At 35.5% G+C, this 24012-nt stretch overlaps 2 protein-coding genes across 2 annotated transcripts; both read right to left on the reverse strand.

The window, feature by feature from the left end:
• Nucleotides 1-1483: 1483 nt before the first annotated feature.
• LOC146163103 (uncharacterized) lies at nt 1484-22973 on the reverse strand. Its single transcript, XM_083382877.1, has 20 exons — nt 22827-22973; nt 22180-22304; nt 21576-21660; nt 13173-13233; nt 12437-12494; nt 11970-12123; nt 10886-11010; nt 10134-10218; nt 9455-9515; nt 9175-9232; nt 8909-9062; nt 7671-7795; nt 6924-7008; nt 6381-6441; nt 5830-5887; nt 4722-4872; nt 4094-4218; nt 3275-3359; nt 2884-2944; nt 1484-1758 (listed from the first exon to the last, which is right to left on the reverse strand). The coding sequence occupies exons 1-20, from the start codon at nt 22971-22973 to the stop codon at nt 1484-1486; spliced, it is 2139 nt and encodes a 712-aa protein (XP_083239003.1).
• On the reverse strand, nt 14487-15404 carry LOC146163104 (uncharacterized). Its single transcript, XM_083382595.1, has 2 exons — nt 15258-15404; nt 14487-14612 (listed from the first exon to the last, which is right to left on the reverse strand). Exons 1-2 carry the CDS (start codon nt 15402-15404, stop codon nt 14487-14489), a joined length of 273 nt encoding a protein of 90 aa, XP_083238721.1.
• Nucleotides 22974-24012: the final 1039 nt, after the last annotated feature.

Genomic DNA, 24012 nt, shown 5'->3' on the forward strand with positions numbered 1-24012 from the left:
GTCTCCCAACCAGGTGCCGCGCTTTCTGATACTCAATGGTGCCAACAGTAACTTAGATACATTTAAATATGCGGTAATTTCTCTAATGGTAAGCCTCTTACAACCCTTTGTGTGCGAGTAGAGTACACTAATGTGATATTTAAGCACACAAAAGTGATATATCCGTACATTGTGTAGAGTTTATATGTGTTGTTCGAGTTCCGTTTATTTTGACATTACAGTGAGTAAATTAACGAAAATTCTAGTAGGGTTGCCGCAAGCCACAAAAGGTTGGGAACCACTGCCCTAGTGGTACGCGAAGGGTAGGTAGAGTTTAGGAAAAATACCGAAAGTGCAATATGACTGCGGCTGCCGTAAGTTATATCATAAATACACCAAGTAAGCTTTTGATATCTACAGGTAGCGCTGGAAGATAGGTTTGGTAATTTGTGTATGGACTTATCAAACACCAATGTTGTAAAAAACAACGTTATGTAAGCGAAAGGTGGATTAAATTTAGCCTGAAAATGTATCTAAAAGCCAAAAATAAAAATTGATCTATTTACTTGTCTTTTTTTTACTTTAAGATTCATTATCGAGGTTGGCTACATGCAATCCATATATTGGCTTGGCTTGTAGTTTTTTTACGGCCATAAGTAGAGGGCGATTTTTTGACCTAAAATGTAAAAACCTAATCTTAAAAACTGACAAATGTAATTTATGCGACTTTCGTAGTAAACCTGTATTTCCGGGGCATAATGAAAACAACAAACTTAAATCATCTAAATTGCATTTAACACTTAGCACACAATATAATGAAAAGGCGATTTAACATAAACTTTAGATTGCACAACACATAGAAAGAGATGCAGGAAGAATATTGCACATTCTAAATATAACAGTAAGTATTTATAATTTAAGCAAAACAATAAAACACCCTTAAGTTTTAAAAATACAACAGTCATGGCGTTAACTTATAAAATCAAAAATATTCGAATTCTATATTTTCTTTTTGCTCAACCAACACTTTTTTGACAAATTCAGACTAATTAATAGCTGAAGAATAAGGTGGGTGATGTGCCTGGAGCAAATATGTATAGGTTTTACTTTTATATGAATCACATCACATGATACAGAAACGCCATTAAAACTGGTTTAAAATTTATTATTTCGTTTATTAGTTTCGCTAACGGTATCCCAGAAGTTTTTTAATCTGTTATTTAAGTACGACATGCTGACGATCTGATATTAATTACCGGTACCGTTTCAGAATTGGCTGAGTAATAATACTATGAAATCGCCGTCAGGTATCGGCTCCGATCCGATATTATCGGACATCCTTACCCAAAAGAACTGCACAAAGAAGAAAATCTCTAAAACTCCTTGTCTACACTGGTCCATGTAAAGCAGAAATTTTTAGGGGCCCGCGGTAAAAGAAGTATAAGAAATCAGAAAAAACAAGCCAGGCGTACAAAGTCGTCCGTATTCCGCTTAAATAAAGCGTTTATGCTTCCGACTGATTTTTGTACGAGAAGCTGGGACTCTGCGGGTAGCAACACGCGAAGGAGTAACTGAAGACGTACTTCAGAAGAAGAAGGATCATTGCTATGACAACCACCAGGATGAGATCGTGGAAGATCAATCCCACGAGATCGGCTCCAACCTGAGACCAGTAGAGTTCCGAACTATCCGGGTCACCACCGTTACAGGGGGGCACAACGCCGTCTTGGGGGGTCGACGTGGTGATGACGGCGCTAGGGGTTGTTGTAGTAACTGGAGCTGAAATTAGGAATATGGTTGCCGTTTTAATGGTTGGCGGTTATTGTGTGAAATTTTTTTAGTATTTTATTGGGATATTACGTTTAAAAATAATACCCCCAGAAGAAACAAAATTACCCTTAAATCAATTCCTATTTCAAAGCAAGTTATTAACCGCCTAAAAACGTAAACTATAGTTACATAGGCTACATAAAAAGCAATACATTTACTTAAAGCAGTGGTTCTCAACAAAATTTTAAAGAATCTGATTTTTGCTCAATTGGTAAGCTTCTTGTTACAAACCAGGGAGTCGAACCGGAACCGAACCGGAACTTTATGAACCGGTTTTGGGTCAATTTTTTTCGAACCGTAACCGAACCTGAACCGTATTTTGAACGTATTTAAGGATCCGAACCGGAACTGAACCGAATAATTTGAAACAACATGAACCTTAACCGAACCCGAACCTTTCAACAAAAGCGGTTCACTCCAGCATGACTTCACAACTTATATTTTAAAGAGTCAAGTTATGCCATGTTCGAAATTTTTTGAACAAATTTGAATTTTGATTAAATAAAACTCTTATTTTTTATTTTTTAGATATTTCAATAATGAGTTGCTGTTTTTTTAATACGTCACGTTACTTCGATTAAATGACTTACTATTCAAAAACTATTCTCTGCATTTGTTGACCCACATTTTTAGATTTAACGCAACTTGTATTATATCCGAACCAGAACTTTATGAACCGGTTATCAAATAACATTGATTGAACCGGAGCTGAACCGGAGCTTTTAAATTGCTCAAAAGCGAAACCAGAACTGAACCGGATTCCGAAAAAATCCTTGAACCCGAACTGAACCTGAACCGTAAAAAGTCAAACGGTTCGACTCCCTGTTACAAACCTACAACTATCTGTGTACGATTAGAGACCATTATATAAAATGTCATTTTCCCACGTGTTTTAAGTTGATTGTGTTGTTCCAGTTCCATTTATAGTGACATTTCAGTAAAATACTCAAAAATTTCCAGTTGGAGTGCTGAAAGTCTATTTATTATTTTTGAGGGGTGCCGTAAGCCATAAAAGATTGAGAATCACTGATTTAAAGACTAATATCACAAAAGGCCAGTATTTAATGTTCTCACATATTATTCCAAAGTCGTTGCAGGCTCCAGGACAAGCACATGGACTGCTCAGAATAAATTCCTGTCAATAAAATAATTTTTTTGACGAAATTTGACATTAAGCTATCCTACTGTACAACTTTGCTGGGATCTCTGATAAATGCTCAAAATCCCAAGTAAAATACTCGATATTTTTATAAATCCAAAACCATATTATTTTTATTTTCTGAATTGCTAAAAACAGTAAAGATACCAATAAATAACCTAAAAGTAATAAAGGGGAAAATTATTGTAAAATTAAATCGACATAAGAAGTACACTTAGAACAATAAGCCCTAATTTTATTTTCGATTGAGTTGGACTTTACCAACATCACTTTGTATAGTTGTTTTGTTTGATGTAGCCTACTTACGTATTGGGTGGTGATCAGTTCTCCAAGAAAGAGTAGGTTATGGTTGTTGCTTGCCAGATCGCAGATTAGAAGCACATACGAAAGCCTGGAATAAAAATACAACTTTAATCCAATAACCTATTGTGCGGTGATTCTCAAATTAATACTTCTGTGGCTTTCATATTAATTTTACTGTAATTAACACAACGTAAAAATCAATGAAAAAAAATGGTTATTTATTCTAATTTTTGCATGTAAAATAATTTGCTTGCTGTATGCTGCATTTTGTTCTTTTTTAAGTAAGTTGCTCATAATTAATCGGATGGGAACGTGTATTTATTATGACAAGAAGTTGACATGGAATTGACTTTTATAATTATGACTTGAATTGTTTTTTATTCAAAAAGACTTAAATTAGACTTAAGTTATGATAAACCTGTAAACCAGTGGCCCCCAACCGTGGTGCCATTATTAATGCTCAAGGTTGACGCAAGATATTTGGAAATCTTTAGAAATGTGTATTTTGCTAATATTGGTAAGTTTGTTAGATTATTACGATAAACCTATTAACTGTGGCATATTGGCAAAGTAAGCGGCTCCTCTGGTAATTATATTTGTTTTCTAACTTTTCTGCGTGAAATCGCCTTACTAAGGGTGAAACTCAAATGACTTGACTGAAACTTATAGTTAATTCAAAACAACCTACAGCACTGCTATTAACCTAGTGCTTCTTAAACCGCGACATACCTTTCGGGGTCAGCTATTTGTTTTGGGGGTTGAAGCAGTAAACTAGTATAAAACATTTGAGGAAAGTTAAAATTAATTTATTTTTGTTTTTACCTAACATAATCATGTGAGTAGTAGGAAATTGAGATTGTTGTGTCGGGGTTTGTCACGAATTCCTCGTTGTCCTGAGTTCCAAGGTTGTACTGCTCTGAAGGGTTGTACTTACCCTCTTGGAGAACCTAAAATCAATCATCTTGGGTTTCAATATCTTGTGGTTTGGTATATATATTTTGAAACAGATATTGTAAATGTTAAAACGTTTGATTTGTTTTGAATTGTTGTTTTTACCGAGATGATATAAAAACTTTAGCCGTTATTACCTGGTAAACAATATCCTTTTTTGTTAAAAATATAGTAAGTGTGTCTATAGGGTGGGGTACAGCATCCTTTAAAAGGTCGTGGGACTTGAAACTTGATTCAGAATAATATTTTATGTAAAAAATATAAAAGTTTATGCAATAAATTTTTTTTACCGCTAATGTTTGCAATCATTTAAAAATAGACGCTCAAATCTTTGCGAATTATAAAAATTGGAAAAATAAACCCCAGCTAATTCTCTGCTGTGGCTATCGGATCGGCACCGGTACAACCCTAGTATCGGACAAGTACCGATACCTTAACTCAACATCGTATATCGGTATTATAACCCTCGCTATTATAACGTCACGTATGTAGAACTTACAGCGAGGTTGGTGAATTGTGTCGATGTGTATCCCACACAAGGGTTGTACGAATACATCCAACCATCACCACCGTCCAAAGTCCACCTCGGGCCGTTTGTAGAAGCAAGACTCTTAAGGTTAATCTCACCAGTCCCGTCCTTCATCAAACAACTGAATGGAGAAATGTATTTGCGGTTAAGTGCAGATAAATGACCCGTACAAACGCATTGTAGAGGTTTTAAACAAGATAAAACTCTTTAAACTTATCCAAGATGTCGGAGTTGAACTCGGGACTCGACGGAGACGGTTTATTTGGCTGGAGTCGGGCTGGTATATGATTGTAAACAATATTTTACTGTTAGTTGTTTAGGACTGTGCAGAATGCGCAAAATTTTAGCAGTCTTTAGTTGACATTGATTAACCGATATGTGATGCAGCGTTTGATTTGATTCGGTAACATTATTTTATCTGTTTGTATAAAAAGACGCTCAGTTAAAGTTTTGTAAGGAAATTTTTTATAGCTTAACAATTTACTTTATTAATTTTAAACTTGAAAATATAAGGGCGCTGTTTACCATAAATTGTAATTTAAAGTGCCGAGTCCTTACGTGCGCATGCGCAGTACCACATTGGAAAACGATATGGCCATAAACTGTAAATTGTAAAGTTGGCATAGCATTAGAAAATAATTTGCACTCACACAAATAGGTGGTGAACGATAAACCACCCCTACGGGTGGAATTCAATAAATCCACCCGATTTTTGTTTGTTGTTTTTTTTTAGACGTTGTTTCGTCAAAAATTGTCTTTGCTCCGTATAATTGCAACTGAGCTGATTGTGATTTGTGACAAAAAATATAATTAATATAATAAAAAAATAATCTTTTTCAATCACCAAGGGTGTTATTTCACGCATTTCCATTTTTATAATCCTTTAACGTATTTAACCTTCTTTTCTTCCACTGTATTGAGTATTGGATGAAAAAAAATAATAAATAAATAAACTTGGGTCTGTGCAAGCGCTTTGGAGTCAGACTCGGCTTTGTTTTTTGAGTCAGGACCAGGACACTTTAATTAACTCGGCAGTCATGGCGCAAATAGGACATTATTTATTTTATTTTATTTTCACCTGCAAGGTCCGGTTTGAGTACAAGTTGGAGCAATGGTTGGAGGGACGGCTGTGTTCGCTAAAAACAATATTAACAATTGTTTAACTGGTACCAAGGCAAATTGGACGTTCATAAAAAAAAGTTTGTTTGGCCCCCTGTAATTAGGTAAATATAATAGATCCGTAAAAACACCCGTTATGTTGTACTGAGACATAATTAAAGTTTGCTTTGTTTCGTATGACTTGATAAAAATTATGAATATGATACAAATAATGCCATTACTGCCGAAATATACTCTACTTAACCTTTCATCTAAAATGACTGACTTTCCATAAGAATCCCATTATAATCCTAAAACACATTTAAACAAGTAATTTTACAACCCAAACCCAAATTCCGCTTCGCATTTATTAATCCGGCCGCATTTTCTAAAGTAAGTCTACATTTAAGAGAAAAGTGTTGACATATACCAAGAAATCTTTAAATTGCGTTATGAAAAAGTCCTTAAATATAATAGTCCTTAAAAAGTCCTTAAATAAATATATTTGTAAACATCGACAAAAGATCTTACAGATGATTCCGTTGTCGTTGCAAGCTCCAGGGCAAGCGCAAGGACTGGTCAGGATGAATTCCTGGGACAGAAACAAGAGAAAATAATGTTTCGTGCTTGAGATGAAGCTATTGGCTTAAGAAAAGAAGCCATATAAGTGTAAAAAGCTTTACTTCGAAACTCACAGAACAACACTGCATGTTATTAGAACAGAAAACCTAGCTAGTTAAGATATTAAACAAATATGGGTACACTATGCAGGATCTGTAATGTAGCTTGATAATAGATTGCAAGGCCAAAAAGGTCGAGAAGATCGACATCATCTTATTAAGACGTTTCGATACGAGCTTGTATCACCATCAGTTAATTTGACTGAGAAGCAATTCAAGCATCACTTATAAGAGATGGGACGCAATTGTTATTATTTTGACATTTTATAATTCAAGATGATGTTCATCTGCTCCTTTTAGACCTTTTCGGCTTTGCAATTAATTATTAACAAAATGATGTTTAAAGTTTGTCTCGGTATATTTATTGCCCTGCTGATTTTTATATCCGACTTACATATTGCGTTATCGCGGTTTCTCCAATGAAGAGCAGATCATGGTCGGTATTTTGATCCTGGCAGACCAGAAGAACATAAGAGAGTCTGAAAACGAAAGAACAAAAATCCCTTTAACTTATTTCATCAGCAACGCGCCCGCCTAATTAAATTAAAACGTCGTGATTCTGTTAATGGACTCCAGCAGTAAGACCGAAATTGTAACAACTGCATCGTGTGAATAAAACACACTTTGGATGGCAAGTAAAACGGCACTAATGCATAATAGTCACAATAGTTTAAGCATTGAGATCTTATTCACACGGATTAGAGGCGCTCACAGAAAATTTTCCAGGAGGGGGCCAATATGAATATGTACACATAATTTAACTTCAGAACGTATGATATTAATATGTACACGATTTTATACTAGTAGAAATTTTTATTGCATTTTGGAATTCCAGAGGGGAGCAAGTTCACCACACAAAATATAAAACGCTACTCATTTTCTACAAGTTGCTTTAAAACATCTACTTCTACACATTTTTAAGTGTGCAGAATGACAAGGAATAGGTAAATAACATATTTATTATCATTTCAGGCAATAGTTAAATACCGTGATACAGCCAGTTATGTAATAATAGAAAGTGTGCATTCAAGTCTTACATGTATATTTGCAATATAAGTAGGTTATTTTCCAAAACTACTAGATGTTCGTACCGTTGCACACAGTTCAACCACTCTATAATGTTACAATAGCTTTCGCTTACCTCGCGTCATCATGAGAAAGGTATGAGATTGCGATCGAGTCGTCAGGGTTTGTCACAAATTCCTCCTTGTCCTGAGTTCCAAGGTTGTACTGCTCTGAAGGGTTGTACTGACTCTCTTGTAGAACCTTAATTTAAAACAAAAGGAGGCTTGAAATGCTATTCGCTTATAACAGTGGCAATTTCAGCTGACTTACTGACATTCAGAAACTAAAAAATACTGTTTTTATCAATGGTTCTTAGTTGTGTGACCCAAGAAATCCAAGTGAGCCGCGAATCAATTTGAAAAATGGACCTATGAGTATCACAATTAGGCAGGCAGGTCGGCATAATACTTAAATGCACAATATCCGTTACAAAACCGATAGTAGCCTTCTAATGTTGATATAACAATTTGTTTTGTAGAGAGTCTGTCGCGATTAATTTTTAATTTTTTGTCCAGCAAACTAAAAGTTTTTGAGAACCACTGGTATGTACTTACAACCCTGCTTTGTATTTTTTAATTAGACCAGTGGTCGGCAAACTGTGGGCCGCGGCCCAAATGTGGGCCTTTTTAACCTTTTTAGTGGGTCGCGAGCTATTTTCCAATAGATTAGTTTTACATGTTGTGGGCCGCGTGTAAGCCGTACAGTTATTTTGCTATATTTTAATATTTGGTATGGCTAAGAGTCTTATCTTGGCTCATTGTTGCGTCACAGGGCTTCCAGTTCATGGTCCCCTCCCCTAAATTATACTTTTAGCCAAGTTTACTTATGAAAATACCGAACTTTTATCCATTTTACCGAAATCTATTCAGCCCACAGCGCTATATGCATACTGTGGCATCTTGCGTCGTGTAACTCATACGCTCAACAATCCCATTTATGTTAAATTAGAGTATTAGGCTATAAATGCAGTTATTTCAAGCAATATTAGAAACTATTTTAAGTGCCTCATGCATCACTTGATATTTTAATTGCCTTTTTTTTCAATTAAAACAAATAAACGTAATTTTTTCGCGCTACACTTGATTACTTCTTTTAGCTGCATTTCCACATGGAAGTTAAGGGGGGTTCAACTTACAAAAAGTTCCTTAGTTTTTTTCGTAAAAAAAATGCAAAAAAATTTATTTTTTGACAGCCAGAAATGTGTTTTTTTATTTACAACAAGTTTGTAAGTTATTTACTTACAGCGAGGTTAAGTTATTTACTTACAGCGAGGTTAAGTTATTTACTTACAGCGAGGTTAAGTTATTTACTTACAGCGAGGTTAGTGAACTGGCTTGATGTCCACCCTACACAAGGGTTGTACGAGTAAGTCCAACCATCCCATCCACTCAAAGACCATCTTGGACCACCGTCCAAAGACGCCAGGCTTCTCAGGTTAATCTCTCCACTCCCGTCCACCATATTGCAACTGTAGATAGCATCAGGGGCAAGTTAACGTATAAGAGTTAACGTATAGATACACCTGTAGATTTTCGATTCAGTTAAACATTGCATATAAAAACATGTGAATATCCACTCACCTGCAAGGCCCGGTTTGAATGCAAGTTGGTGCAACTGTTGGAGGGGCGGCTGTGTTCGCTAAAAGTGGGTTAAAATAAATACACTTTAGAAAAGAGGCAACCTCATTGTATTATTTCCAGTGTTTAACCCAGACCTGGGCAAACTCAGGCCTGCGTCTTACTTTCAACCATTATCTTAAATTTATTCTAAACGTTCAAATGCCACCATACTGCTGCATGGACTTTGATATTCATCCAACGTTTAACTACAACCTCCAGTTAGTATGCTTTAAAAACTTACATATTATCCCGTTGTCGTCGCAGGCTCCCGGACAAGCGCAAGGACTGGTGAGGATAAATTCCTAAACAAGAAGAATCAACTGGTACACAAAACTATTACAACCATAACTATAACAACCATAACTATAGCTATATGGTGGAACACAATGAATGGGTGTTGTCATAAGATAGTGTTTCTTAATTTATGGGTACCTGTTTAATTAGGTTGGGTCACCGACAGCATCAGTATACATTGTTGATTTATTAAGATTGTTTTGAGAAAAATTTCTCCAAATTTAAAACAATTGTTAAAGCGATGCGAACACATGGATCGCATTAAGTTAATTCAAACTTAATTATGGTAATTTGTTTTGTTTAGTGTTGTTCGCTTACAAAAAGTTCAGTGAAGGGAATTTGGTGTTGGATGTTGTATTTACGTTTTTGTGTCGCCGCGAAAATAGGGGGAGAAACTTGTCAACTATATACTGCAGTCGGCGTCCCAACCAAATTAACCGTAAATCGTGGGTTGAGAAACACTAGCTTAATACACGTGTTGTTGTAGCATTATTAGATTACAAGTCGTGATCTGTTAAATTTAAGAAAAACCCGCGATAGAAGCAATTAAGGTTTCTTAGATGTCGCGATACACGTTGCTGATGTTTGTTTATTTATTGCCTTGCTGATTTTTTAATCCAACTTACATATTGCGTTATCGCGGTTTCTCCAATGAAGAGCAGATCGTGGTCGGTATTTTGATCTTGACAGACCAGAAGAACATAAGAGAGTCTGAAAACGAAAGAACAAAAATCTCTTTAACTTATTTCATCAGCAACGCGCCCGCCTAATTAAATTAAAACGTCGTGATTCTGTTAATGGACTCCAGCAGTAAGACCGAAATTGTAACAACTGCATCGTGTGAATAAAACACACTTTGGATGGCAAGTAAAACGGCACTAATGCATAATAGGCACAATAGTTTAAGCATTGAGATCTTATTCACACGGATTAGAGGCGCTCACAGAAAATTTTCCAGGAGGGGGCCAATATGAATATGTACACATAATTTAACTTCAGAACGTATGATATTAATATGTACACGATTTTATACCAGTAGACATTTTATTTCATTTTGGAATTCCAGAGGGGAGCAAGTTCACCGCACAAAAAAATAAATCGCTGATCATTTTCTAACAGGACAAGTTGCTTTAAAAATCTACTTCTACACATTTTAAAGTGTACAGAATGACAAGGAATAGGTAAATAACATATTTATTATCATTTCAGGCAATAGTTAAATACCGTGATACAGCGAGTTGTGTAATAATAGAAAGTGAACATTCAAGTCCTACATGTATATTTGCAATATAAGTAGGTTATTTTCCAAAACTACTAGATGTTCGTACGGTTGCACACAGTTCAACCACTCTATAATGTTACAATAGCTTTCACTTACCTCGCGTCATCATGAGAAAGGTATGAGATTGCGATCGAGTCGTCAGGGTTTGTCACAAATTCCTCCTTGTCCTGAGTTCCAAGGTTGTACTGCTCTGAAGGGTTGTACTGACTCTCTTGCAGAACCTAAAATTAAAACAAAAGGAGGCTTGAAATGCTATTCGCTTATAACAGTGGCAATTTCAGCTGACTTACTGACATTCAGAAACTAAAAAATACTGTTTTTATCAATGGTTGTTAATTGTGTGACCCAAGAAATTCTCTAGTGTGCCGCAAAAATATAATTTTAAAAATATACCTATGAGTATCACAATTAGGCAGGCAGGTCAGCATATATACTTAAATGCACAATATCCGTTAGAACACCGATAGTAGCCTAATGTTGATATAACAATTTGTTTTGTAGAGAGTCTGTCGCGATTTGTTTTTAATTTTTTTGTGTCCTGCAAACTAAAAATGTTTGAGAACCACTGGTATGTATTTACAGGCCTATACTTGGTATATTTTTTCAATTAGACCAGTGGGCGGCAAACTGTTGGCCGCGGTCCCAAATGTGGGCCTTTTTGATCATTTTTAGTGGGCCGGGGGCTAGTTTATAATAGATTAGTTTATAGTTGAGGGCCGCGTGATAGCCGTACAGTTATTTTGCTATATTTTAATATTTGGTGTGGCTAAGAGTTTTATCTTGGCTCATTGTTGCGTCACAGGGCTTCCAGTTCATGGCCCCCTCCCCTAAATTATACTTTTAGCCAAGTTTAACTATGAAAATACCGAACTTTTATTCGTTTTACCGAAATCTATTCAGCCCACAGCGCTATATGCAATATTAGAAACTATTTTAAGTGCACCATGCGTATCTTATTATTTTAATTGAAGGATTACCAATTATAAACAAATAAACGTATTTTTTCGCGCTTCACTTGATTACTTCTTTTAGCTACATTTCTACATGGAAGTTTATCAGTTTTTTTAATTTACAAACAGTTGCTTAGTCTTCTACTCAGAACAAATGCAAAAATGTGAAAATTTTTGACAACGAAAAATGTGATATTTACTTACAGCAAGTTTGTAAGTTATTTACTTACAGCGAGGTTAGTGAACTGGCTTGATGTCCACCCTACACAAGGGTTGTACGAGTAAGTCCAACCATCCCATCCACTCAAAGACCATCTTGGACTACCGTTCAAAGACGCCAGGCTTCTCAGGTTAATCTCTCCACTCCCATCCACCATATTGCAACTGTAGATAACGTTAGAGGTCATTAGGGGTAAGTTAAAGTTTAAGAGTTAACGTATAGATACCGAACTTTAGATACACCTATAGATTTTCGATTCAGTTTGTTATACTGTTCACAAAAGCAGAAATACTAAAGTCTTAGCCAAGATAATTTAAACAAACAAAGCGTAGAATTAAATTTAACTCTCCAAGGGCATATTTTATGCATTTAACGTTTAACACATACTCGTTAATTTAAAGACACACACTTAAAATTTAAATACTTTCTTTTTCACTCGATTGATTAAAAATGGAAAACATGTGAATATCCACTCACCTGCAAGGCCCGGTTTGAACGCAAGTTGGTGCAACTGTTGGAGGGGCGGCTGTGTTCGCTAAAAGTGGGTTAAAATAAATACACTTTAGAAAAGAGGCAACCACGTTGTATTATTTCAAGTGTTTAACCCAGACCTGGGCAAACCAATGCCTGCGGGTCTGATCCAATATAATTGCCACTTCCTGATTAATACTGGGTGTTATGTTTATATAAGACCATATTCCGATAAAGTATGTTTACAAGTCAGAGATGCTATTAAAGTGCAAAAAATTAAGATGTGCCTGTAAAACATTAGTTTAAATTATAACCGTGCGTTTTTTAGTTGGCCTAAGTTTAAGTTAGAAATCGCTCCGTTAAAGGTAAATCATGGCTGATTTGATATTGATTTGGTATTGAATGTGCACCAAAACCACACTTCGAGTACATATACTACCACTTGACATCGGGTATCGGCTCCCATTCGATATTATTTATTGTCTATAATATACCCAGCCATATTGTAGTTTTCGTACAGATGTCAAGCTCAGAACAACCAAACTTCAGCTGTCTGTGAAAATGCTTGACCTCATTTTGTCATAATCTTTCTTACAGATTGTTTAAGTGGAATTCCCTTTAGTAAGGTTCATTACTTTAAAGTAGCGCCACAACGACGTTCAAAATGCTTCCTACTTCTGCATGGACTTTGATATTCATTTAACGTTTAACAACCTCCAGTTATTATGCTCCAAAAACTTACATATTATCCCGTTGTCGTCGCAGGCTCCCGGACAAGCACAAGGACTGGTGAGGATAAACTCCTAAACAAGAAGAATCAACTGGTACACAAAACTATAACCACTATAACTATATACACAACGAATGGGTGTTGTCATAAGATAGTGTTTCTTAATTTATGGGTCCCTGTTTAATTAGGTTGGGTCACCGACTGCATCAGAGTATACATTGTTGATTTATTAAGATTGGTTTGAGAAATATTTTTCCAAGTTTGAAACAATTGTTAAAGCGATGCGAACACATGGATCGCATTAAGTTAATTCAAACTTAATTATGGTAAATTATTTTGTTTTGTTCGCTTAGGAAAAGTTAAGTAAAGAGAAGTTGGTCGCCAAAGTTTCGCTGTTATTTTTTTTCTTTATAGTTTTTGTGTCGCCGCGAAAAAAGGGGATTAAGAAACTTGTCAACTATATACTGCAGCCGGCGCCACAACCAAATTAAACCGTAAATCGTGGGTTGAGAAACACTAGCTTAATACACGTGTTGTTGTAGCATTATTAGATTATAAGTCGTCATCAGGTAACTTTAAGAAAAACCCATAATAGAAGCAATTAGGGTTCTTAGATGTCGCGATAGTTTTTTCATTAATGTAAAAGATGCATCCACATACGTGTCTAAACACTAATATACTATATAGCCCATCTGAAGCAGCGTTTTAAACAACGATAACGTCTTATGCAGCATAAAACACTTGAACCGATCAGTCGATAAATGATGCAAGCATGGGAGGCCAGAAAAACAACTACCCTGCGATGAGGTTCGAACTCACGACCTCAAGTACTGCTATAACCCGTTAATACTAGCAATTAAAAGCTTCTGACGTAAAAGGTTAACTTACGTATTGCGTGGTGATCAGTTCTCCAAGAAACGCGAGGCTGTGGTCTGTGGCCGTTGCAGCGCAAACCAGGAGAACCAAAGACAGTCTGTAAGTAAAACGCCGTTAACTTAATGCAACCATTTAATCTACATGCAAGGTAAAACTCCTTTGAAATTTTGAATACTCGGAGTAAAATCATGTTTTCCATTGAATTGAGATGGCTTGCAAAGTCAGTGAAACCGAAACAAAAGGTAACTAAAAAAATTAGAAAAAAAATCGTGACATTTTAGAAAGTTTTTGCATAAATTTTGACAATTTTCGGATTAACTTATATTTTTATTAAAGTTGGAAATCCAGTATTTTGTTTTGCAACACAAATCAGTTTTATTGCATTTTATCGAGTCAATAAAATGGCCACCGAAATAGCACTGAAAGGGCATTTGGCAAAAATATTTTTTTTCACCTTTGGAAGTCGTGTGCGTAATAAGAGATGGAAATCGTTGTGTCAGTGTTCGTGATAAAGTCCTCATAGTCCTGAGTTCCAAGATTGTACTCGTCGGTCCCAAAAGCACTTTTCTGCAGCACCTTGAAAAACAAAAACGAAGCAGTTTTTTTCTCAAGAACGATGCGATTGAACCTTGTTGTTTTTCGTTCACTTGAAATAAACCGATTTAACGCCGGTCTGGAACCTACCACTGAGTTCAAACAATTATTAAATAAACTCACATTATTTAGGATAGGGTTAGTATTGGGGGAGAGGAGGTATTTATTGTTTAATAATAATGCTTAACCCAAATGCTAACCCAAACAATAATCAAAAATAACAGGAAAAGAAGGCGATGGATAGGTCAGTCAGTAGCACCGCATGCCAGCATGACAGATACCTATACACGTCTCTGCTAATTCAACATCACAAACCAGAACTTAATATAGATACAACCTCGGCAACTTTATATATTTTTACTACCTAGCGGCTGACCCATAGCCTATACATCGCCTTTTTTCCTGGTATTTTTGTATTGTAGCTTTAATATTTTTTATGAAACTCCAACTAGTTTTATGGAATCCAAAATCTATACAAGCGTTTATAACAATAAAACTCAAAGTTTAAAAACCAAAAAGAATAAAACCAGGATTAAAGGAATATATATTTCGCCAATACGGGCATCGTCAGGTGAAATTAAGGAAGTGACGATGCCAGTATAGGCGAAATGTATATAAAGTACTTACGGCTAAGTTGGTGAACTGTACTGAATCGTATCCAACACAAGGATTATACGAGTACGTCCACCCGTCACCGCCATCTAGTGTCCACTTCGCCGTGCCGTCGGTGGCCGCTAGGCTGCGCAAGTTAATCTCACCGCTGCCGTCATTCATCTGGCAACTTAAACAACACAAATACATCGGTCGAAAAATTGACATCAATTTTTTTTGGATTTTATCTTTACTTGTATTTCGAAACTGATGACGTCATGAGTTATTGACGAAACGTTTGTGAAAAATGTTGCTTGACTATCATGGCTTCAGTGTTAGTTTTAAAAACTTCTACAAAACTCTTTGGACAAACTTTACTTTTGGTTGATTGAACGCAGTTTTGAATTTAATTTAAATTATTTTTAAGCATCGTTTCAGAACTTGTTCAAATCGCCTTCGTCGACTTTGCAGTTTTTCGTCCTTTTTGAAACTAGTTTGGTGGCCCGTGATTAAATTTCAAAACTTATTGCGCGACCCCGGTTTGGGAAGCTCTACTAGATGATGTAAACACGCAATGGATGCCAAAATACTTGGGTGCGCTATGTACGTAGCTATATAGCTTGAGAATCAATGTCAAAGCCAGAAAGGTCGAGTAGATCGACATCAGCTTGATTTAAGTCGTTTCCATAGAAACTTGTATGATCATTAAAATAAAGATGGATTAGGTTCGTATCAAAACGTCTTAATCAAGATGATGTCAATTTACTCGAACTTTTTGGCTTTGCAATTAATGTAAAAACAATTATCTGTAAATAATAAACTTTCATAGTATAATATCAGGAAATTATAATGTCAAGTACCCATTTTTATGTTTGTTCGTAAAAAAAAATGGATTTCCTTAATTATAAGCAAACCTGCAGGATCCAGTTTTCGTGCATGTCTGTGAGAGAGCCGGGGAAAAAAGGCAAGAAAAAGCCAGAATAATACCCAGAAGGCCCGGATAAATTGTCATGTTTACTTAGTGTTTGTCGGAGCGATCTAAAAATATGCGAGTGAGCAAACAACAGAGATGCATGCGAGGCATTCGACATTTAATAATTAACACAACTTATGACCGTTTTCGCTACTGGAAAAGTTTAAACGCAAGTATACAACTATACATAGTGAACGTGAAGATTGAAGTCTAAAGTTATTCACATTGGCTGCACTTCTACGATTTTTATTTTATTGACCGCACGTGTCTAGCATTTTTATGCGATCAAAGTAACGGCATAGATAGGCGTTGATCAAAGGGCTAATTGTTAAAAATTACTTTTTATTAAATAAAATCTCTTATAAAATCACCGAATCCTTAATGCTTAATCTGTCTTACGGGCGAAAAATAATATTATTTACACGCTTTCTTTAAACAAATAAGACAATAATTTGAGGTTGTACAAATGTAGTGTTTACCGTTAAACTGATTTAAAAATAAAATAAAAAATAAAAAAGATAAATTATAATAAAATTAAAAAATAATGGGATTAAAAGGTATCATTTACCAGAATTGAAATATCTCAGTGCTTAAATTTTTTTCTAACGCCAATCTAACCTCATGAACATTTACAGTTATAAATAAAAAATATAACCAACATTTAAAAAATAATATTCTAAACATTAAAGTTTAAGTCTCAGATTTCAGTAAGACTATAAAATATCATATTTACAGAAACGCAAACAATTCAGAAATATAATTTTATTGAAACTTTAAACAACCCAACTGATTAATATACATTGTTATTGGTTCAATTTTTAAGTCAGTGCCGGAAAAAGCAAAAAGCAATCTTTACAATCAAAAACTGCTAAAACCTCTTCCGAGCCAGCTGCATCTGCCAAGTCGCAATCCTTCGATTGTTTGCTGCATAATATCGCGCTTGCATTGTTGCATCGCGCGGCGTTAATTATTACAAAGTTCGTTGACCCTGTAAAATGTCGGAAGGTTGAAAAGCGATTTCATTAAAACACCTTCAAGCGCTCTACCGACCCGGTAAATATTACTTCACCGACCCGGTAAATTTGCACAGTTGCATAACATGCAATATGTTCATCTTGTTGTTTGTCATTAGTTGTTTAACTGCTGTATAAATATTAACTAACACAAAACCGGGCACAGTTTTATTACAATTTTATAGTTTTTTAGGATTAATAAAAAATATAATGGTGGAAATAACGGCCCAAATAGGCGTAAAAAGCAACATGCTTTATTGTTCAAACGTTTCGGCAAATGCTCATGCCATCATCATATATGAAGGCCAGTTACACCCGTTTATATACACTTTTACGTCTATTTGGGCCGTTATTTTCACCATTAAACTTATGAACAGATCCGTATACAGTGTTCCAAAATAAAAAATATATGTTATAATAATTTAAAATTAATTTGTTTTATTTATTAGGTCAAATATGTGCTCCTGTACCAAAAAAATAATTTCAATCCCTATTTTTCTTGAAAATATCGCTTTATAAAACGTTGTTGAATATAACTTTACCCTCCAATATTTACCTTACTGAGAATTCTTATAAAAATCTATTCCTAAGGTGTTTGAAAAATTAATCTAACCAGATCAATGCCGAAGTTATCAATAGAGATTCCAAAATGTCTGATCGGAAAAAATAACTTTTTTATCTTAAAAAATAAACAACTTTAATTTTCTTTATTTTGTTGCCATTTAATTAGAATCCTTCATAAAATATAATTTTGGGTTTAGAAACCGCATGAAAGTTCCGGCAACTTACTAGATATTTTATTCTTGCTTTTTACAAGTTTTTTGTCTTGAATTTTTAAACGTTTTTCGCATCGCATTTTTTGGAATGCCCCCCGATTGACTTCGGGTCAAGTAGATCACGTGATAGTCGCGTGGCCTCTTCATAAAGTAGCTTTCGATTGTTACGTAACAATGAACAACGCGCGACGAGGAGTATTTAGTCAGCCTGACCCCCAGTACAAAACATTGCTAAGTGGAATATGCTCAGGTTGTTTTAGATGCTTGTGCTGTTTGTTGTGTTGGGTCAAAGCGGGGTTGTGTCGTTCATAATAAGTGATTGACAAGTGAGTTGTAAAGTATTTGGAGCACACTTTACACAAAACAAATAAAGTCCGTACAAAACATTGCTTAAGGATACGGGGTTTAAGGACATGCTAAATTTAGAAATGTACTTTAGGATTCCTGTTGTGTTCCCTTTATTGTACCTATATTACTATTTCGCTGAACTGTTCCTTGAAAACATCAAATATTTAGAGCAAGGTGTTTTTTTTGCTGATGCTGGCCGCATAACAAATTTATCAAAGGTTGCCAGAGTCCCAACTGCGTTTGTGAATTAATTAATCAAAAAAACTGAACTAAACAGATAAAACTTTAGTTGGTCGTGCTTAAAACATTATGTTTTTTATTTATCCGCTTACATGTTAATTGAATTTTAGAAAACAAGCTGTTTTAACTGCATATTCAAGATAAGAATTTATAAGTCGGTTGATTTAATAAAACAAACAAAATCACACTCTTAGGCTGGTTCACACTAGACGCGTCTAGCGTTAACGTAAAACGTTTTTAAAAAACGCTTTCGGTTGCGGAAGTTGAAATATTTCAACTTTGACGCTTTCGGTTAGAAGCGAGGAAATTTGCCGTCAACGCTGGCAACGCGTTATGTGTGAACTGGACGACGTTATAGCCGTTGGACGCCAGACGCTAACGCTAGACGTTAACGCGTCTAGTGTGAACCAGCCTTTAAATACGATAAAATGCAACCAAACAAAACAAACCTGTAAAACACAATTAAACAGTGTTAAAATATTTCAAGTTGAGACTTAACTTATTGGTGAAAATAACGGCCCAAATAGACATAAAAAGCGACATGCTTTATTGTTCAAACGTTTCGGCAAATGCTCATGCCATCATCAGTGATATGAATGGCAGATAACGGCCAGCAAACACGTCGAAACAGTTTAGCAGTGCTTCCCAACCAGTGGGTCGTGAAGCATTTCTAGATGTTACAGTTTTCTATTGGATGTGGAAATTATTGCATTATTATTACGTAACATTTATGCACTATCACAAATACGTCACAATCAGGGGTGTTATGTCCCATTAACTATTTCAGTACGTACGCCAGTAGAAAAGATGCAGTTTTATGTAACTTTATTTGCTTGGTCATATCTCATTGTGGATCGCACAATAACACTTGCATTGAAAGTGGGCCGCGAACTGAAAAAGGATGGAAAGCACTGGTTTAAACAAAATCATTCGACACGTAATTAACGTTATCGAAATGTGGAGCTGAAATCCTATCTAATCGCGCAAAGCGTGAAGTCTTATTTATTTTTAATCTAATTTAACAAAAAGTGCTTTTTAATTCTTGAGTCACACGGCCCAACAATCTTTAACACGCTGTCTTTGGACCGAACAGGTTTCTCTAAAAAAAGGGTAAATGCTTTAAATAGCACAAACGTAGAGATTCAAGATTCAATTTATTTTGTGAATCTTTGCAAACATCGAAAAAAGCATAAAGAATAACACAGGGTTAGCCACCCGGATAGGAGTAAAAACGCGAATAATTATGGATTTGAACACAATATAGGTTTGTTTTTAATAAATTAAAAAAACTACTAAATCCTTTATCGTTGTGTGAAATGACGATTTTATCGAAGATAATGGCCTTACTGCTTTTGTTGAAACTATGTAGGCTATTTAAAAACTAAAAGTTAGCAAAGAAAATAGTCTTGGGAGGCCTGGGTGTCAAATTTTCTCACTATAGCAATTGCAAAAGTTTGACGTTTAACATCTTAACAACGGCCTTTTTTGATTTATGTATCAAAAATAACAAGGAAATTATTTTTGAACGTTTCGAATAAATTATAAGATAATGTTCGGAGGTTGTAGTAAGGCGTAATAATAATATCAAAGCCCGTATAGAAGTAGGTATAAGATGATTGTCACTACGTTCAAAAAGATATCTACTTCTGTATAGAGGCTTTTATATTCTTATTACTTCTTAATACACATTTTATCAAAGCTAAACGCAAAACGAAATTAATAAATTCAAGGCAAATCGGTTTTAACGAATTCATCCGACACTTTGTAATTAACGTTGTCGAAAGACTTCGGGATCTCATATTGGTTTTCGGCCCTCGGGGCACTTGGGGCACTTGGGGCATTCGGGGCCGCCTCTAGGCCGTTTGGGGGTTTCCCGGGCTGGCTGGCCAGCGACCGAATGATGACGACAATGGAAATGATGACGATTACCAGCATGACGTCATGAAATATAAGGCCGACCAGATCGATCCCCACCGTGTTCCAATTAACGCCGTTGCTTTGTGGAATCTTTTCTTCTACAGATATAAAAGATGATCTGGTAATCAAAGTAATTTTTCTTTATTAAGTGTCCCGATTTTTGTGTTTTAGAAACGTCAGTGCAACATTGGAACTATAGCCTATATACAAAGAGAAGCCAAACTTTAATTGGTTAAAGAGAGAATCGGCAAATCACTATTTAGTGAAGAGACATTCAATTTTGACGCAGGGCCGAATATAAAAGGGGGTTGGCATTACAAGTTTTAGAGATGACGTTACGAAGTTCCTTTATAGTATGACATCAGTAGTAACTAGTTGTCATAGCAACTGAGCTTTAGTGACGTAACAACCCACCGATTATTCCGTAGTCATCGCAACGGCCCGGACATGCGCACGCACCAACCAGAAGAAAGTCCTGCAAAATAAAACAGCAAGTTAAACCAAGTGATACTGGGGCAGCAGGCTAAATGCTCTGTTGGTTCAAAAGAAAGGGGCTTTAAAAGGTTTAAAAGGGGGAAAAAAAATGCTCGCGGTCACGACCGCTTTCCTAACTTTATTTTTCCTTTCTTAACAGATATAATAGCAATTTTTGGTTATTAGCGCGAATCTTATTTGTTTTTCGAGACTGTTATCCCGTTTAAAGGAATCTCTTAATATCCAAAAAGCCATATTCTTTCAACGGTACTCCTTAATCAAAGTCGCGCAAACTTAGCTAATTTTTTGGTGCATAGCATGTTCCTTTAAATGAGAACAACATAAACTCCCCTGCTCAACGTTTTTTTGCCAACCTATAACTAGATGTAAAAAAGTGATATATGTCTCTCATGGAAATACAACCAAAATTATTTGGCATTTATGGCTCCATTAGCCAAAAGGTTCCCGACCCCTGGTATAAGGTCTCTTTAACAATACAATGCGTGTTCAACAATGTGTGGTTACTACATTAGAAATATTCATGATAAGGCAAGGCAAATTTTATAACATCAAGCGAAACCTATTTGAATGCATCAACAGATATTGTACTCACGTATTCTGTTGTGACCAGCTCCCCCATGAACTCCAGATAGTGGTCAACCACATTAGGATTGCAAACCAATACCACGGCGGACTTTCTGCAAATAACACGCAAAAAATATGAAAAAACGACTTTACACAGTCGTTAGACCATTTCTATTTATGCAACTTGTATTCTAAAATCCGGACCGTTCCGGCTTGATTTTAACATTGGTTTTAATGGATAAAAAGAGCTCTACTTTAAATTCAATATAACTAGAAAATAATTACAAATTTGTAAATAGTAGTTATAGTTATTTTAGTACGAGCATTCTGTGCCATTGACCCTGACGGAAGCGACTTGCATGGGTTGCCTAAACGTTGGCTAACAATTACAATTACCAGGGGAACTGTATTTGATTGTTACAGTAGTTATAGAATCAATCAAAATGATTATCGAATCAGCTTCATCTGAGTACATTAGCGATAATTAACAGTTTTACAAAGTTTATTTTTTACAAAGCTATAACAACCTGTTCAAAATCGCAAACCCCCTTTTTAACGCCCCTTTTTAAAATTTAGTTAGATCTTTTGCTTTCCATTATTAAGAACATAATGAAATGATAAAGCGGGATCACCTTTTTCCATCTGCAGCCAGGTACTTTACGGCGAGTCCCCTGCTTGAAGTGTACTCGAACTCCTCGCTACTCTGCACTCCAAGGTCATAGTCAAACTCGTCGTTGCCAAGGTGCACTTGGTAAACCTTAAATAGGACAAAATTTACGTTTGAGCGACAAAATTTTTATTATATTTGATTAAATTGACGGCTAATGGTGAGTTTAAGTGTATTTGTTTAAACAAAGATAAGCATAAATAAACAAAAGGAAGAGGCTATTAACCCGACACTTCAGTAGTTCAAATCGACATATGAACACTAACGGGTGCAAGCGTAAACGATCGATCCGGTAAAATAGCGAATAGGTCTTTCCTGGGGCTATTTACCCAGCTAAGAAAGTAATTTAAATAGACACCCATTCAAGCCCCAGTAAAATGTATTTCAGTGATATTAGAGTGTTTCCTCACACAATGTTTACAGAAACCAAAGAATGTACTTTTATACTCACAAGGTCGGTAAAAAAGCTGATTTGTTAGAGTGACGGTCCTGGTATAACCGAGGTCGTCAGTTCGAATCTCACCACAGCCCATTTTTTTACCCTAACCTCGCTCGCAAGAAAACCTTTAATTTTTTTACATAAACATTTTACCAATATACTTTCATACTTACGGCCAGGTCAGTAAAAGTCCCCCCTGAAAACCCAAGACAGGGGTTGTAGTGGTACTCATACCCATCGAGGCCATCTAGTGTCCAGCGTGGGACGCCGCTAGTGGCCGCCAAACTGTTCAGATTCACTTCCCCGCTCTCATCCGACATAATACATCTGTGACGCAACAATTACTGTTAAAAATCACAAAATAACAGTCAATTAAGACATCTTGTTGTAGCCTGGGATTTGTTTTGTTTCGTGAAATTCCTAAGGGTAGAATTGCCGGTTATTTTATTTCCTTAATAATAAAATAAATTTTATTGTACGAATATCATTTTTCCAATCATTTAAGTAAGTTCCTTTAATAGAAAAGTTGTAGTTTTAAAACAAATTTTAAACAACAAGGCTTCAGTTAAAATTGGCAAAAATATACGGTAAAAAGAAGATTGCGTTTAAAAAAGGCAAATTCAGGGGAATTGTGTCAAATAGGGACTCTATAAGCAATCCTTTAAAAAACAAAAGCCCAGACTAACTTGCATACTCCTGATTTTTCGCATTGTTGTGAAATTGAAGGTTCCACAAGTAGCAGGAATACAAGAAAGATACAAGATACAACGGTCTGCCTACAATCCACCATCTTTATCGCCTAAAGCCCTATAAAACACTTCTAGTACATACGGATTTTAACTGATGGTTAAAATAGTTTGACTGAATAAGACATATTAATATTTTAACTGAGCCCACCACACATTTTTACTCTCATTCCAACGGCTTTGACGTCACTATATAGGGTATGACGTCATGAGACGAAATCGCAAACAAAATTTTATCTGATAATAATGTAATAACGCAAAGTTAACGGTTCAAAAATTGTACTATACACAATAAAAAATGCTTTTGTTATTTGAAGGTACTACGCACAGTCGCACATATGTATGATCATCATGGATGCAAAATAAGATGGAAATACATTATATTTCTTGATAACAGAAATAGTATTACTGAATCTATTCAATATTGTTTTGCTGATGTCAACCATTAATGTTCGATTTATGTGTGTAGGTGGAAATAAGCCAGTTTATATGTCCAGTTTAGAGATTTATGAATGAATATTGGGGTAATCAGGTGGTACCTGATTGCTACCGGTTTAGAATTAGACAAATAAGAACAATTACAAAGATAAATAAATCAATATTAGTATCAATA

Source organism: Ascidiella aspersa, chromosome 2 (genome assembly GCF_963924565.1).
Source record: "Ascidiella aspersa chromosome 2, kaAscAspe10.2, whole genome shotgun sequence".
Lineage (NCBI taxonomy): Eukaryota > Metazoa > Chordata > Ascidiacea > Phlebobranchia > Ascidiidae > Ascidiella > Ascidiella aspersa.